This window comes from Giraffa tippelskirchi, chromosome 9 (assembly GCF_054371585.1).
Source record: "Giraffa tippelskirchi isolate mGirTip1 chromosome 9, T2T-mGirTip1v1.2.pri, whole genome shotgun sequence".
Classification (NCBI taxonomy): domain Eukaryota; kingdom Metazoa; phylum Chordata; class Mammalia; order Artiodactyla; family Giraffidae; genus Giraffa; species Giraffa tippelskirchi.
In genome coordinates, this window is record NC_137283.1 from 157,849,086 (window position 1) to 157,867,066 (window position 17,981).

The window sequence follows — 17,981 nt, forward strand, 5'->3', positions numbered from 1 at the left end:
GTCATTAAGCCCTGTACGGTAATCACTTAAACAGTGTCTGGCACTTGTTGAATGCTTAATCAATATTTAATTAATGAATGGCTGATGGATGGATTCCGAAAACCAACTCCGTTTGACTTTTCTGTAACTAGCAATGGATGGCCACTAGGGGGAGGAAGAGAACCCACTCAACCCTGCAGAGGCCCCTGTGAGGCCACAGGCAAGGGTTTGGTAGAGAGCAGGAGTGTTTTTAAATAACCAAACCCTGCGTGTCTGGACTGGGTAAAGGCCTGGCCACCCACAGGAGTGAACACTGAGCACCCCAGGAGTTCTCATTTCCAGCCTAGTGCTGACCTGTCCCACCTCCCTGTGGTGCTGAAGACCGGGGCCAGACACCTGAGCCCAAAGGCCACATGGAGAAAAAGCTCAGGGCATAGACGGCAGGGTTTGAGCCAAGTGCAAAAATCTGCACTTAACATACTTGGGAATCAGACAGACAGGACAGTAGTTGATTCAGTAATGTGGTTAATAGGTTAGAAATGAGAGAGAAGCAACAAAAACCAATGAACGCGTTTAGAAGAAATAGGCTCATAAAGTTGGTGACACTTTCCCACTTAGCACTTGATTACAAGCTGTTTCCTAGCATTTCTTCTTCCTCAGAGACTCAGAGCCTCGGGGAGCTAAGCTCTGCTGCCTCATCTGTTCACCTGGAAACAGGACCTTAGGAGGGAGGAGGTTTTAACCCTGCTGAGGCTGGAGCCCTGAGTCCTTGTTCCTGTGGTTCTCCCGCCGTCTACACAGGAGGCCTTTTGGGAGCGGGCACTTGGGAATGCTTGGCTGGAGAGCAGAGGCCAGGACCATCCCCTGGCAGCCCGGGCTTCCCTCCTCTTCATGTAGCCTCTGCAATTTGGTTGGGCCACTTGTTTTAACCTTATCCTACAATAGTTTGTGTACTCAGTCATGTCTGTCTCTTTGCAACTGCATGGGCTATAGCCCGTGAGGCTCCTCTGTCCATGGGATTTCCTAGGCAAGAATACTGGAGTGGGTTGCTCCAGCATTTCCTCCTCCATGGGACCTTCCTGACCCAGGGATCGAACCCGAGTCTCCTGCCTTGCTGGCGGATTCTTTACCTCTGAGCCACCAGTGTGGCCCCACCCCACAACAGAGAAACTGACAAATAGAGGATCCTTAAGCCAAGGGGTCCTGGGCCTATAGGTCCATGAACTTGGACGTGAAAAAATTTATATCTTAATTTTCATTGGCTTGTAACTAAACTTTAGCATTTCGTCACAAACCACAGTAGAGTTAGCAAGACTTGTGGTCTCCACATCATTTGTTGCAGATATCTCAGTATTGCTTGCAATCATTGCTACTCTGAAATTACAGTCACTGTTAGATCACTGCTAGATTTCATACATCCCTGGACACATATATTATTATAATTTTAAAAATTTCAGTATAATTGATTTCCTTTGTTATAATGTATTTTATTTTATGCATTTAAATACAGAAGCTTCACCAGATGACCAGAGATTAAAAGAGAAAAGTTAAGAATCTCTGCTTAAAGAGAATGATCCCTTAGGGCTCTATTAACCTCTTTTTCACTGATTTGCTATGGACCATAAATGAATATAATGTGAATGTCTGTTGAAGCTGAACAAAGGGAGTTTAGCTTCCAAAGCATTGAAAGGACATCTTATTACTAGGAATTCATGTAAATTTGATAACAAAATGGCATTATAGAAAGTACACTATTCAGATCTGCATTTTCTGCTTTTCATTGACATGTTTTATCAATTCAATACCATCTTGGTTGGGGGAAGAAACAGGTCAAAGGTGCTCTGTGTCTAGCGTCACTGATGGAAAAAGTAAGTAGGAGGAGTGGAGAACCTGCCAACTAGTATTAACCAGAAATAAGACCCCGTGCAGAAGGTCGTTGCTAAAAACTGTTAAAGACCATAAATAAGTGATAGATTGAGGTTGTGGTGATACCCCTTCATAGATCCTTAACTGATTAAACATTTTTTTGAGTTTTGAAGTTAATTGTAAAAATTACCGTTAACAGATGAAACTGTAGATATCCTAAAGTATTTTCAATTAGGATGTTGTACATTCACTATTGGAGGCGGAAATGGCAACCCACCCAGTGTCTTCCCTGGGAAATCCCACGGACAGAAGAGCCTGGCGGGCTGCAGTCCATGGGGCTGCAAAAGAGTCAGACACGACTTAGCAACTAAACAATAGCACATTAAATATAGACCTTCATGCCTCTAATCACTCAGGATACAGAATTCATATCAGAAAAGTTCAAGTGAGGAAGTTTGAGGCTTTTAGAAACATGAGAAAGCCAATTTAATAAAATTTAAAATCTCACATTATCATCACGGCAAAAAATGCAAAGATCTGTCTGTAGAACGTTTTGTCTTTTCTGGATTAAAGCTGCAGAGATACGAAAGCCTGGAAAAATGATGCTATTTTTGTTGTCTTTTTCTGCAGATACTGAGCTGTCTGGGCTTTTAACCATCATCAGTGCTACGTGTAAACCTATGAAGGGAAAGGTTAATGTCTGTGTCACTGAATACTCTTCTTACTGTTGTTTGTAAACTCCCTCAGATTGGGGATTACTTCTGCTTATGCAGAAATTATCTGTATAATTTATAACAATCTTTGGCAAAACCTCAGAAAAAAGATATGCTTCTGACTTAGCCGGATGTCAGAGGCTGCGGCAGGACCTGGGGAGAAGGCTCTGCAGATGGCATGAGGCTCTGGGAACGATGATCCCAACGGAGGGATAGCTTCTTGGAACTTTTTTCTCCTGAGAAGAGTGACACAGTTAAAAAGAGGAAAAAAGCTACGAGCAACACCGTTGCCAATGAAATAGGAGAGGGAGTGCTTTCAAAAGCACGTGGGGCTGTCGCTGGACTCTGATCTCATCCACGGGACCGGGACGCACGGCCATGGAGTAGAGCTTCAACGTGGGTCTGAAAAGACATGGAAATGGCCCACCAAGTCAGCCTCAGTTCCCTCCAGGAATCAGAACGCGAAGTGATCCTCCAGGTTTTGTACCGGGACCGGGAGGTTCAAAACACGGAGGCGGAGAGGATACGGTAGGAGGTCGTGCAGATGGTGGAATTCTTTGCGTTTTTTGGCCTTTTCTGCTTGGAGGCCATCTCTCCTTGGCGTCTTGCTGCTTGCTTAGCTAGTGCCGTTTGCTCCCCATTCAGCCTCTTGTCTGACAAGAGTCTGAAGCAAGGGCTGTGGGTGGAGGTGACCTTTGCTGTGTCACTAAGCTTCAGGATGGTCAGGGAAAGAATGCCTGTTTTTTCACTTAAAACAATGCCTTTGTGTGATAAGTTGGCTGTCTGTCTGCCTGTCCATTTGCCTACTTTGCAGGAATCCTTCAAGGGAAACCTTCAGACTTCCCGTACACCCTTTCAAGGGAAAGACCTCGGGCTAAGGGTTTTCCTAAATTATTCTTGGTGGTAATTGAAGGAGCAAAGAAAGCAGCTTAGAAACAGCAGATCTGCCGGCGTCCATTCCAAGCCTTCTCTTTGCTCTCTTTTGCTCCCCAGCCAGCTCTGAGGAAACAGGGAGCATGAAGTCTGAACCTGCCCAGCCTGCTCCCAGACTCATTTGTCAAGAGAGAACACCTTCTCACTGTCTCTGAACGACACGGGCTGTTTGCCATTAGTTTAACACTTAACAGAACAGGGCTAGGCTATCAGCAGCGTGTCTCTTGTTAGCTGTCAAGATCCATCTTTAATATAATAATGTTTTGTTTATTGATGTTTATGGAGAATGTGAGGTCTAGAAAATAAGTAAATGGGATAGGCTTTTGATCTCATTGTGTTTTTAATGGCAGAACTCTTTTTCAGAGTCTGCCAAGAAAAACAAACTATAAAACAAAACTTCGGACCACCCAATGTTTGAGGAAGGAGAGGAAATTTCTGGGTGAACTGGAAGGAACAGTGTTCCTTTTCTACCCTCCTTTGTAATCCCAAAGCTGTCCAAGTGTACTTACACTTTCTTCCACTAAAAAAAAAAAAAAAAATACAGTGAGCAAAATAGAGTTTTCTTTGGTGATGCAAGAGCTTTCAGTGATTTAGAAGCATTGTTTTGAATGTCAACAAAGTAACGTGGATATTTTGTTCCAAGGGTACAGAAAGTTGGCTGTAAGCTTGTTTCTCGGGATTAGCTTCTCTATTCTAAAAGTGACAGAGACAGTCCATAAAAGAGTATTCTGGCTACTGGTATGTTTTACGGTCCAATGTAATGTCCCATTGCACTAAGAGGGGTCTTCCCTGGTGGCCCAGATTGTAAAGAATCTGCCTGCAATGAGGGAGACCTGGGTTCAATCTCTGGGTTGGGAAGATCCGTGGAGGAGGGCATGGCAACCCACTCCAGTACTCTTGCCTGGAGAATCCCATGGACAAAGGAGCCTGGCGGGCTACAGTCCGTGGGGTCGCACAGAGTCGAACATGACTGAATGACTGACACGTTTGCACTAGGGCTATCTTCCTGGGGGGAACAGGAACTGAAAGTAACCGACCACCCATAAAAAATAATAGCAAAACTATAGCATCAGTTAAATAATGTTATTGGGGGACTTATAACAACAGCAGGCGTGTATGCTGTATGCTTACATATCATTCCCTGTTTTGAATATTAGAATTGATGGTGTTTTCCTGCATTTTTCCTCTTCTTTCACTGTTTTTCTTTACCATTATAATGCCGTTTGGGCACAAAGGGATGAACCTAGAACAAAATCAGCAGCTGACTCCTCCATGCCAGGCAGAGTGTTTATGCTTTGCCATTTCATCCTCACAGCTACCCTGGGAGGTAAAGCTTTCACAGCTGAGAAAACCTCGGAGCCTCTGCTCCAAAGCCGGCGTGAGATCCTGGTTCACACAGCTGTGCTAGCAGCCGGGGGTGCGGGAATGCAAAGCCCCTTCTCTGTCTCCACACTGCTGAGGCCCTTGCCACGGAGCAGTCTGGCTGGCTTCTGTCCTTCCACTCACTTGTTCCTTCTCACTTAACCCTCTGGGCCACAGGAAACTGAAGACGCGCTTGCAGCATCTCAGGTGGAAAGGCGCGAAGAGCGTGAGCCAGGAGTACAAAGAGAAGTCCTGTGCCCGCTGCCAGCAGACCCTGGGGCTCCTGCTGAACCGGGGGGCCGTGTGTCAGGGCTGCAGCCACCGCGTGTGCAGCGAGTGCCGGGTGTTCCTGAGGAGGACCCGTGCCTGGAAGTGCACCGTGTGCTTCGAGGACAGGTGAGGATGGGCGGGGCCCGCGGGTGGGCGGGGCCGGTGAGGATGGGCGGGCCCGCGGGGTGGGCGGGGCTGGCGAGGATGGGCGGGGTGGTGGGGCAAGGATGGCTGGAAAGCCTCCGAGATGGTCCAGGACCAACCACCGATGACAGCTGTCATTCTTCAACTGAATCGGAAAATGTTCAGAGAATGCTTAATATGGAGCTGCCTTTCTAGACATGGAAATTATTGTAACTCAAAAACACATTTTGCTGTATGAAAAAAAGTTTTGTTTTTAATTTACAAAAGTTTGTAATGGCTGCTGCTGCTGCTGCTGCTAAGTCGCTTCAGTCGTGTCCGACTCTGTGCGACCCCGTAGACGGCAGCCCACCAGGCTCCTCCGTTCTCCGGATTCTCCAGACAAGAACACTGAAGTGTAACGGCTAAGGATAAGCTCATCTAGGAGTTAAGATTCCCTTCAATTTCTTAACTAGTTAGTTTTGTTAGTTTTCTTAGAGCTTAATTTATCTCTTTGAGAAAAGTAGAGTGAATTGTAATATAAGGAGTATTAGAGTGTCCTGTGGAGCTTTATTAAGGCCTTTTTGAAGGAAAAAAGTTGACCTGTATTGATGCTCCACTAAAGAAGCGGTTATGATTTCCATTAGTGATAGACTGAATCTACATTTATTCTAATCTTTTGATGTCGTGAGATTTTAAAATATTTTAAACACGGAATTGGTATTTTTGAAATACCCTTCTTGAAGATGATAAGGAACATGTATGGCTTGATCTCACACTGTTCGAAGCAAGAATGGGCTGGTCATCGATTCCTGGAAAACCCAGGGAGTGTTTCTGCGTGTTGTGGGGGAGTGTGCAGAAGAACATGACAGAACTCATGAGAAGCAGAAATGTTCATCTGGTGTAAATCTAGGAGAATAACCTGAGACTGAGATTTGAAAACAATTTCTAAATGTTGCTTAGGTGCGTACGTGCCTGGGGAGACTGTGTGAGGTGATTACACAGTGAGGGCACACCAGTGGGATTTTCTCTCCCCCTAAATCGGGAGGATTGTGTTTATAAGCATCTGATGTTAATCTCCTTAAACTTCCCCTTGCTTGGCAAGGCTTAACGTGTTTCAATCACTCATTCAAAGGCAGGTCGTTCAACCAGATTGCCTTGCTCCTAAGCACCCCTCTCTGAAACAGCATGTCACGTCACATCCACGTGGTCAGAATCACCTTCAAACATATCAAGTTTCCTCGATCTGTCAAAGCCAGCGCCCTTTAGCCTTTTCTTCACTTGGGAGGGAAAGACAGAGAATTCCTGTGAGCCAGCCCTGGCTGCACTGGTGCTCGAGCAGGTCCTGGGCTCTTGAGAGAGGAGGGACGGTCCTAAGACCCTCTTCAGTTAACCGTATATACTGGGTTGATAAATGCTGATGATAAACACTGGGTCACAAGGTAGTAAATTCTTCAGCACTTCTTTCAGTGGGTAAAGTAAGTAAAGCGAAGTTGCTCAATCGTGTCCAAATTTTTGCGATCCCATGGACTATAGCCTTACCAGGCTCCTCCGTCCATGGGTTTCCAGGCAAGAGTACTGCAGTGGGTTGCCATTGCCTTCTCCAGAGGATCTTCCCGACTCAGGGATCGAACCCAGGTCTCCCGCATTGTAGGCAGATGCTTTATCATCTGAGCCACCAGGGAAGTCTCATAGTGAAAGTGAAAATCACTCAGTCGTGTCCAACTATTTGTGACCCCACGGACTACACAGTCCATGGAATTCTTCAGGCCAGAATACTGGAGTGGGTAGTCTTTCCCTTCTCCAGGGGATCTTCCCAATGCAGGGATCGAATCCAGGTCTCCTGCACTGCAGGCAGATTCTTTACCAGCTGAGCCACAAGGGAAGCCCCTTTAGTGGTTAACTGGAAACTAAAAATCAAAACAGGAGGACAGGGGCTGAGGCAACCTCCCAGGAAGGGGGCCCTGTTGAAATCTCCGCCCTGGAGAGCACCGTGCCCCGGGGCATTGTAATTGAACCCCTCTAAGCTCATGAAGTGTGATTTCTAAAACCCCAGCTTCCTGGTGTCGAAATAAGGATGTTTTTCAAAATACGAGAGACAATTGCATTGTTCTGAGAGAACTGACGCAGGAAATTGAAAGGCGAGAGAGCTAGGTAATTTATAACAACCCCTTCCCTCTTCTCTTTGTTTCCTTTCTTCGAAGCTCTCTATTCTCTCTAGTTTTGTCCACTCTGGGCTGCCGTCTAGTCTTGGGGGTCAAACCAAAGAAAAGGCTCGGAGAAGTGTGAGAGTCTTTGACAGTCTTAACTGGGACCTCGACAGGTTTTCGACCCCAATTATTTTTCTCTCCCTGTTTCTTCTTCAGCCTGAGACTCATCCCTCAAGAAGTGGATTTGTTGGGGGAACAGGAGGAAAAAAAATAGGTTTTAAAATCAAGCAAAAGGAAGATCTAGGGTAGCAGTTTTAAAGAAAGCAAAACCAGTGTTCAGACTGCTGCAATCAGTGCAGAGGGCCTGTGAGCAGCACTGGCCCTGGGCTTGGGCTGAGGGTCCAGGAGACAACTGAGGGTTCTCCCTGCTGGGCGGGTTTTCTGCTGAGGACCCCGGAGGTCAGGAGGGAGAGGGGAGGGAGGACTAACCTGGCTCAAGGTGACTTCCCAGAGCACCCAGGTGGGAGCATTTCTGGAAGATGGTCAGGGTTCGAGAGGGAAATGAACACAGTCAGGGACAAGGGATACCATGGGGATGAGTGCCGACTGCTCACCAGGTGGGCGCCTCTGCTGGGCATGTCTTGACATCAGACGCTTTGTTTAAATCTTCAAACAGTCTTACATGGCAGCTACTACTATTATCCCAATTTTATGGGTGAAGAAGCAGAGGCTTAGAGACCCAAGGGAGCCAAGGCTACATAGTAAGACTAGAACCAGTCTCCTGAGTGCCAGCCCTTCTTTTTTTTTTTTTTTTTAAATCACTGTGAATGATCCAAAATTATTTTTAATGGTAAAAACTGAAGATACATAAGAAAACAATCAGTAGAATATTACACCAGTGACCAACTTTATTTTCTTGGGCTCCAAAATCACTGCGGATGGTGACTACAGCCATGAAATTAAGACACTTGCTCCTTGGAAGAAAAGCTATGACCAACCTAGACAGCATTTTAAAAAGCAGAGACATCACTTTGCTGACAAAGGTCTGTCTAGTCAAACCTATGGTTTTTCCAGTAGTCATGTATGGATGTCAGAGTTGGACCATAAAGAAGGCTGAGTGCCGAAGAATTGATGCTTTTGAACTGTGGTGTTGGAGAAGACTCTTGAGAGTCCCTGGACAGCAAGGAGATCAAACCAGTCAATCTTAAAGGAAATCAACCCTGAATATTCATTGAAAGGACTGATGCTGAAGCTCCAGTATTTTGGTAATCTGATGCAAAGAGCCAACTCATTGGAAAAGACCCTGATGCTGGGAAAGATCGACGGCAAAAAGAGAAGTGGGTGACAGAGGATGAGATGGTTGGATGGCATCACTGACTCAATGGACATGAGTTTGAGCAAGCTCTGGGAGATGGTGAAGGACAGGGAAGCCTGGCATGCTGCAGTCCCATGGGGTCTCAAGGACAGCACTGAATGACTGAACAATTATGAGTTTAAAGCACAGCTTACAAAACTTTGTGGTATAATCCTCTTTCATTTTAAAGAAGATGGTGGTTTAGTTGCTCAGTCATGTCCGACTCCTGTGACCCCATGGACTGTAGAGTGCCAGGCTCCCCTGTCCGTGGATTTCCCAGGCAAGAAGACTGGAGTGGGTTGCCATTTCCTTCTCTGGGGGATCTTCCAGACTCAGGGATCAAACCCGGTCTCCTGCACTGCAGGAGGATTCTTTACTGACTGAGCCACCAGGGAAGCCCTTAAAGAAGGTGCTTAAGCCAAATTATCTGGAAGAAATGATTGTCCCTCTCTCTCTCTCTTTTTTTTTAACATTTCTATGGTCTTTGTTGTTTTATCTGTTTTATATATAGTAGTGTGTATCTGTTAATTTATCACATCCCATCTTAATCCTTGCCTTCTCCTGTCTCCTGGGAGACTCAAGCAGAGGGACCAGGCATTAAAAGCCACTCAGAAGAGTTTGGATTAGAGGAAATGGGGTGTGAGCATACCCACTGCCAGAAGAAAGCCAGGTGGAAGTCTGCCACCTGACAGAGTGTTCTGCAGGGCAGACTCAGGAGAGGAAGATGAAGGTGAAGGAGGCAGGTGAAAGTCTTTGCAATGAAGGAGGCAGGAGGGGATGAGGTTGGTGGCAATAAAGATGGAGAAGGTGAGGAACAGTTCAGCAAAGGGGTGATGGAGCTTGGTCATGGGGGAATGAAAGAAGGAAGAGTGAAAATGGTTAGGATTTGAATTACTGCTGCAGAACAGAAATATACCTGAAAGATGGGGGCGGGGGTCCAGCTGCTTGCTGGTCAAAAGCCAATAAGCAGGCCAGGTTGGTAGAAGGAAAGTTTGCTTTATTTCAGATGTTGGCAACTGGGAGGGTGGGAAGGACATCTGTCCACGGGCCTACTCCCTCCCACCCCCCACCACTGGCAACCAGTGGGGCAAGAGCGTTTATAGACAGAAGGAGGAGCTACCTGCAGAAACAGCCCTGACAGTCATCTTCAGATTGGTCATCGGTGGTCCGACTAGCGTCATCTTGGTTGTTTCAGGTACAGTTAATCTTCACGTCCAGAGTCAGTTTGTTTCCATTTCCTTGAGGCCAGTTCTCGGAACTGCGGCATCTTCTGTCGTGGTTAGTCTGGTCATCATGCAGTTAACTTCCCCCCCATGAGGGTTTCAGAATCTCTAAGACAGCTCACAGGAGATGGCTCAGATGATTATCTATAGCCCTTGAGAAACTAAAGGTCTTTGACTATGCTTAATGACTATATTATTATTATTTGGTCGTCTTTGACTGTTTTCCTTTGTTTCTGCATTTTCTCATTTCTCTGGTTAAACTTATTCTTTGACTAAAATTTTCCACAGACCAAAAGCAGGCAAAGGACATGGTGGGGGTGGGGACAAGGACCATAGGGTCCTGCTCTGTTTTAGAAGTGGTAAAAATAAGATTTTGGAATTTATTTTGTATATTTTATTTTACATTGGCGTATAGTTGATTGAAAATGTTGTGTTAGTTTCAGGTGTACAGCAAAGTGATTCAGTTATACAGATGCATCTATTCTTTTCCAAATTCTTCTCCTATTTAGATTATTACAGAATATTGAGTAGAGTTCCCTATACTCTACTAGGTCCTTCTTGATTTTCTATTTTATATATAGTAGTATGTATATGTTAATCCCAAACTCCTAATTTATGGAATTTATTAAAGGGGATTTTCGTGTTCAAATACATTTTAGATTAGAACTTAGATGTAAAGATACTGTTATGTGATGATGTGTTTTTATTTTCTGCATTTCATGAACTATTTTTTACTGAAAATCAAGTGACATTTCAAAAGAAGTTCTGTATCAATTATGTTTCCTGCTCAGAGTAATCTTTCAGATTTCAGATTGATACTCCCAATATTTTGATAATCTCATGTTTTGATAAAATACTGAATCACCACTTTATATCCACAAGGCAAATAACATATAAGAATGGAATAATTCCAACTCATTACTGTAAATACTTCTGCTCTTCAAGTGAGTAGGATAACTTTTTCTTTACATTTCTTTTTCTTTTTCTTTCATTTATTACCATGAAAGTAATGTGAACCCTTTCATTTCTAATTCTATGAAAGATTGAAAAGAAATTGAGCTCCAGGTATGGTTTAGCAGATTTGGCCAAGGAAGAATTTTAGCTGGTGCTAAGGTTAAAATGACATTTTTCTACTATCTTCATTTCAAAACTTGATTTCTTCTTTCTTCTAATCTTATTTTTAGCATTGTTGACAGAAGCTATGTTCCTGCATTTCACATGAAGAAGTATATAGACAAGCTAAATATATGAGTAAAATATTTCACAAAGCTGTATATTTAGACAATTTCCAGAGGTTAGCCACTAATTGTTATTTCACAGAAAAAGAGCCATTTATTCTTTGAAATACAGTTTTTTTTTTTTACTTCTAAACTGGAAATGGCACCTGTTTTTGTTCTTACCATAGCACTTGTCCGTTTCACACAGGGTAGATGCACTGCTTTCTGTGCGAATGGATAATGATAATTACATGAAGGATCACAATATGCTTTTTCAGTTCAGTTCAGTTGCTCAGTTGTGTCCGACTCTTTGCAACTCCGTGGACTGAAGCATGCCAGGCTTCCCTGAGCTTGCTCAAACTCATGTCCAAGTCCATGATGCCATCCAACGATCTCATCCTCTGTCATCCCCTTCTCCTCCTGCCTTCAATCTTCCCTAGCATCAGGGTCTTTTCAAATGAATCAGCTCTTCGCATCAGGTGGCCCAAGTATTGTTTGTAATTAAGTTTCAGCTTCAGCATCAGTCCTTCCAATGAACACTCAGGACTGATCTCCTTTAGGATGGACTGGTTGGATCTTCTTGCAGTCCAGGGGACTCTCAAGAGTCTTCTCCAACACCACAGTTCAAAAGCATCAATTCTTAGGCACTCAGCTTTCTTTATAGTCAACTCTCACATCCATGGATACTTAGTTGCTTCAGTCATGTCCGACTCTTTGCTGCCCGATGCCCTGTAGCCCGCCAGTCTTCTCCATCCATGGTATTCTCCAGGCAAGAATACTGGAGTGGGTTGCCATTTCCTTCTCCACACATTCATACATGACTATTGGAAAAACCATAGCTTTGACTAGACAGACCTTTGTCAGCAAAATGATGTCTCTGCTTTTTAATATGCTGTCTAGTTTGGTCATAGCTTTTCTTCTAAGGAGCAAATGTCTTTTAATTTCATGGCTACAGTCACCATCTGCAGTGATTTTGGAGCCCAAAAATATAAAGCCTCTCACTGTTTCCATTGTTTCCCCATCTATTTGCCATGAAGTGACGGGACCAGATGCTATGATCTTAGTTTTCTGAATATTGAGTTTTAAGCCAACTTTTTCACTCTCCTCTTTCACTTTCACCAACAGGCTCTTTAGTTCCTCTTTGCTTTCTGCCATAAGGGTGGTGTCATCTGCATATCTGAGGTTATTGCTGTTTCTCCTGGCAATCTTGATTCCAGCTTGTGCTTCGTCCAGCCCACGTTTCTCATGACATACTCTGCATGTAACTTAAATAAGCAGGGTGACAATATACGGCCTTGACGTACTCCTTTTCCTATTTGGAACCAGTCTATTGTTCCATGTCCAGTTCTATCTGTTGCTTCTTGACCTGCATACAGATTTCTCAGGAGGCAGGTCAGGTGGTCTGGTATTCCCATCTCTTTAAGAATTTAGCATTACTTTGCTAGTGTGTGCAATGAGTGCAATTGTGCAGTAGTTTGAACATTCTTTGGCATTGCCTTTCTTTGGGATTAGAGTGAAAACCAACCTTTTCCAATCCTATGGCCACTGTTGAGTTTTCCAAATTTGCTGGCATATTGAATGCAGTACTTTCACAGCATCATCTTTTAGGATTTGAGATAGCTCAACTGGAATTCCATCACCTCCACTACCTTTGTTCGTAGTGATGCTTCCTAAGGCCCACTTGACTTCACATTCCAGGATGTCTGGCTCTAGGTGAGTGATCACACCATCGTGGTTATCTGGGTCATGAAGATCTTTTTTGTATAGTTCTTCTGTTCATTCTTGCCACCTCTTCTTCATATCTTCTGCTTCTGTTAGGTCCCTACCATTTCTGTCCTTTATTGAGCCCATCTTTGCATGACATGTTCCCTTGGTATCTCTAATTTTCTTGAAAAGATCTCTAGTCTTTCCCATTCTATTTTTTTCCTGTATTTCTTTGCATTGATCACTGAGGAAGGCTTTCTTATCTCTCCTTGCTATTCTTTGGAACTCTGCCTTCAAATGGGTATATCTTTCCTTTTCTCCTTTGCCTTTCACTTCTCTTCTTGTCTCAGCTATTTAGAAGGCCTCCTCAGACAGCCATTTTGCCTTTTTTTTTTCTTGCATATGCTTTTTATCCATTGGCCAAATGAGGGTATGAATAACTTAACAGTCTTTGAAGCCTTCTGTTACCAAACATACAGTAAAAAAGTGGAAATTTGTGGGGTACTTTTTGGAAAAGTTTGTTTTTGAAAGGTTTATTTTGTGCTTCCTAAAGGGAATATTTACACAGTTGTTTGAGTGCCATCCCTTTTATTGAAGTTGACATTTCTCCTTGGTCAGTCATGGCAGATCTTGCTTCACAAAACATTTTTGAGATGAGTAAGCTTCCTGTATCCTTAAGTTCAGACTTGAAGTTGTCACTCAGTTCGGCTGAACCTTTATATCCTACAGGAAGGTCAGTGCCAGGAGGCCGTTTTCCCAGGCTGGCACTCGATATGCTAGTGAAGTGCTGCCTTGGTTAGAGCTCTGGGCTGAAATGTAGCTGAGAGTTATGGACACTGGGGGTGGAGGGCTACCAGACAGGCTTGTAGGCCCTTTCCAGTCATGTGTTCATAGGAATTTCCACAATAACAGACCCACATCCATGGATCAGACCAAGAGAGCATTCCAGTGCTAAATAGACATCATAGGTCAATTTTCTGATTTTAGACGATTCTACTCCTGCACTATTTCATGAATGCAGATATCTCTGAGATCCTGATTTTCCAATTTGGAGTTTCTTTAGTCAACTAAAGTGTCTCTTCAGAGATTTTTCTTCTCAGAAGAGCATGTGGGTGGTGGGTGTTTTAAGCCATTGCCTATCTGAGGATGCCTTCGATAGCCTTTCCTCACGAGTAAGGACTTCACTGGGTTTCATTCATTTTTTAAACTATTTTGTTTTCGGGTGTAGCTGATTAACAAACTGTGGTGGCAGTTTCAGATGAAGAACCAAAGGACTCAGCCATGCATACACATCTATCCACTCTGCACCAGACTCCCCTCCCGTCCAGGCTGCCAGACAACGTTGAGCAGAGTTCCATGTGATATTCAGTAGGTCCTTGTCGGCTATCCATTTTCAACATAGCAGTAGGAGTTCGCTGGGTTTTAAAATCTCACGTCCCAGCTTTCCATCTTTAAGTTCATTGACTGTGTTATCATTGTCCTTTGGAATCTACTGTGACAGACACACTGGAGACTGGCTTTATTGGATTTTAGGTACTAGAAGCATATTGGGTTTTTTCTGTAGCCTTATAATTAAAAGCAGTTTTTAATACCTTCCTGGGTCTGCGTCTCTCCACAGTTCCTTGGAGCTGGCTGTGCCTTGGATCTGCTTGTTGTTGTTGTTTATTTTAATTATTTTTAATTTTGGAGAAATACACATAAAATTTACCATCATAGCTATGGCTAAGTGTACAGTTTAATGGCATTTGAAACTGTGGATAATCATTAGTCACACCCACTTCATCAGCCTTCACTCATCAACTTTGTCCAGCAGACTTACATACCCTCCGTTATCTTTTTTTTTAATTTTATTTATTTTTGTTGCTCTGGGTCTTGGTTGCTGCAGATGGACTTTCTCTAGTTGCAGTGAGCAGGGGTCTACTCCTCATTGTGGTGCATGGGCTTCTCACTGCGGTGGCTTCTCTTGTGCACGGGCTCTAGGGTACACGGGCTTCAGTAGCTATGGTGCTGGGGCCTAGTTTCTCTGTGGCATGTGGGATCTTCCCAGACCAAGGATCGAATCCCGTGCTCCCCGCATTGGCAGGTGGATTCTTATCACCTGTGCCACCAGAGAAGGCCCTCGGTTATTTCTTAAATTTCAATTAATTATGGCTCTGCTGAGTCTTCCTTGTTGCACGTGGGCTTTCTCTGGTTGCAACACCCGCTCCATTCTTGTGCTAAACAGTGAGATGTTCGCCCAGTTAGTTGTTTTCCAGGAATTGGGAGTCAGCGGCCTCTAGTTTGAGCTTAATTGGCTAAGATTGGATAGGCCCACCGACCCTCCAACTGCGCATGCGTGAAGGTCCTCTCCGTGACCTTTTGAGGTCAGAGGGCAAAAACTCCACCCCTCCACCCGGAGCGTGGTGAGCGCCTCCATCTTCCCAGGAGCAGAGGCCTTGGCCCACCTTTTCCCACTCACCCTTCCCCACACTCTGCACGCCCAGACCGCCCTGCTGCTTTAGTCTTCATCGCATCAGTACCGACTGGGAGGTGGCTCTGAGGCCTGCTCCCTCTCTCCGCACTTGGCTGCCTTGCGAATAAACCCTCGCTTTGCTGCGAACTTCAGCGTCTCAGCTTACTGCACGTCGGGCAAACCAACCTGGTAATACCTGTGTGTTGTTGTACAACCATCAGCACCGCCTACTTCTGGGCTTTTTCATCTGCACAACTGAAACTCTGTTCCATTCAACAGCTCCCTATTCTTCCGTCCCTCCCCTGCCCCAGCTCCTCTACCCGCATCCTTCTTTCTGTCTCTCTGACTCCCCTGGGCCCCTCACACAGGTGGAATCATACAGCGTTTGTCTCTCTGTGTCTGGCTCATTTCACGAAGCACACGGTTTTCAGGGTTCATCCATGTTGGGGCACACTGCAGAATTCCTTCCTTCTTAAGGCTGCCCTCACATTCTTGAGTGTGTATGTATCACCTTTTGTTTGTCTGTTCATTTGCTGATGATGCTTGTGTTGCTTCTGCCCTTTGGCTGTTGTGAATAGTGGGTATGCAAACATCTCTTTGAGACCCTGCTTTCAATTCTTTCAGGTGTATTCCAAGAAGTGGGACTGCCGAGTCACATGATATTTCTGTGTTTAATTTTTTGAGAGCCAGCATACAGCCTGCAACAGCTGAGCCGTTTCGCATTCCCACCAACAGTGCACAAGGGTTCCAGTTTCTCCACTTGTTGTCTTTTGTTTTTTTATTTGTTTTTGTTTTTTTAATGGTAGTTACTAATGGCGGTGAGGTGGGGGTTTGCTTGTGGTTTGACTCAGTGACATTTTCTTCGGTCAGGTCTGATTATTCTTTAATGCTGCTTGCCCTGGCTTATTCAGGAATAACTTAAGTTGGCCTTGTTCTCGCTCTTCGATTTATATTCCTTATCCTTCAGCATTTACTGTCTTTCTCTTTCGTGTTCTGGGAAGGCATCCTTACTGAGTCGGCATCATTAATTCAACTTTCCAGAGTCTCAATTCTGCTCTTTCCTGTTGGTAAAACAGATTGTTCTGCGTTTGCATTGTTGTTTCCAAAATCTTCCTTGAGTCTAGTGTGGTGGCTCTTGTTGGCTTTTGCTTAAGTCTTTCTGTTTCTTTTTCATAGAAAAGAAGGAAAGAGAGTGTTAGTCTCTCAGTCGTATTCGACTCTTTGCAACCCACAGACTGTAGCCCACCAGGCTCCTCTGTTCATGAAATTTTCCAGGCAAGAATATTGGAGTGGGTTGCCATTCCCTTCTCCAGGGGATCATCCCAACCCAGGGATCGAACCCAGATCTCCAGCATTGCAGGCAGATTCTTTACTGTCTGAGCCACCAGTGAAGCCCTCTTTTTCATAAGAGGCAGGTCTTAAATGCCTTTGAAGACGACTGCTTTCTGAACCTTTGCTTGGTTCCTGCAGTGATGCACCTTAAGTAGCCATTCCTGGTCTGCAGGACTCTTTCTTCTGCCTGGGGCCTTTTGTCAGAGGCTCGGCGTTGTCCTCAGACCACCAGGTTGAGGGTTTACCAACAGAGCACTTGCTCCTTGTCTTTATGGAGTGATGGTGGAGCCAATTCTTAGATCTATAGGGAAGACAGGGTGGGACACAGTGTGTAACCTGGTTTCTGTTTTCAAGGCTTTAAGGAGTGCAGCACTGTCCAGCTGCAGTAGAATTATTTCATTGACTAATTTTCTGATGTAACAAACCAGGAACTGCAAACTCATGGCCAACAGGCAGCAAGGAGCCCACAGGCTTTATTTTGTTGTCCTGCTCGGTGTCTAATATTTACCATTTTAATGCCTTAAAGTAGGGCACGGGTCCTCCAGCTCACCATAGCGCCTACCCCGCCCTCTTGTGACGTCTCTCACCCACTCTCTTTGTCTAGTTTCTGCTTGGTGCCTGACTGTGTGACCACTGCCCCCGCGCATTCAGAAAGCGTGACAAACGTCAGACCTCGGCGCCACCGGGGCTCCATCTGTGTTGGTCCCACCTTATCCCTTCAGTTCTCGGGATGCTCCCTGCAGGGGTGGAGATGTTCATTTATTCACCAGTCCACACATTTATTCACCGGCCCCACTGCGTCTCTAAGTTGTGCTTGGGGCTATGGATACAGCGCTGAATTTAACACAGAGGGGACCTGCCTCCTCTCAGTGGTCAAGTTGAGTTATTCCTGTTTTGCAGGAAGCGATGGTAACCACTTGATTAAAATCGTTCCTTTATCTTATCTTGATTCCGACTTCTCTCCTAGTTACCTAGGATTTAATCACGACTATCAGTCTTTTTTTTCCTGTAAGAACATTGAAATCAGATCAACTGAGCTGGTTGGTGGAAAGAAAAAAAACAACCACCACCTCATTTTGCTTTGTAACTAAAACTGCCTTAGATATAAGATTATTTGAAGTAAAAAAAAATTTTTTTTCAACTTTATGGGTGCATAAGACCATTTTAGTTGGAAATTACCAAGTGGTTGGACAAGCTAGTACAAAGAAATTAAGTTGATGCTTGGTTTTACATTATTTGGCTTCTTTGTTTGGAGTTTTTGTAGCTCGTCTGTCTGATAAGCCACTAAGACTTTCTCGAAGCTTCC

The 17,981-nt window shown here is 44.5% G+C and overlaps 1 protein-coding gene across 11 annotated transcripts in view; it reads left to right on the plus strand.

The window, feature by feature from the left end:
• Positions 1 to 2,659: 2,659 nt before the first annotated feature.
• The window catches only part of SYTL3 (synaptotagmin like 3), a 91,256-nt gene continuing 75,934 nt past the window's right edge, over positions 2,660 to 17,981 (plus strand). For 6 of the 11 annotated variants that reach the window (XM_081530149.1, XM_081530158.1, XM_081530150.1 and 3 more), the window contains exons 1-2: positions 2,660 to 3,086; positions 5,031 to 5,249. In XM_081530149.1, coding sequence (XP_081386275.1) covers positions 2,971 to 3,086; positions 5,031 to 5,249 — 335 coding nt within the window. In that variant the 5' untranslated portion in view covers positions 2,660 to 2,970. Of the gene's footprint in view, positions 3,094 to 5,030; positions 5,250 to 17,981 lie in introns of all 11 variants that reach the window. The other 5 variants (XM_081530154.1, XM_081530155.1, XM_081530156.1 and 2 more) reach the window with 2 other exon arrangements.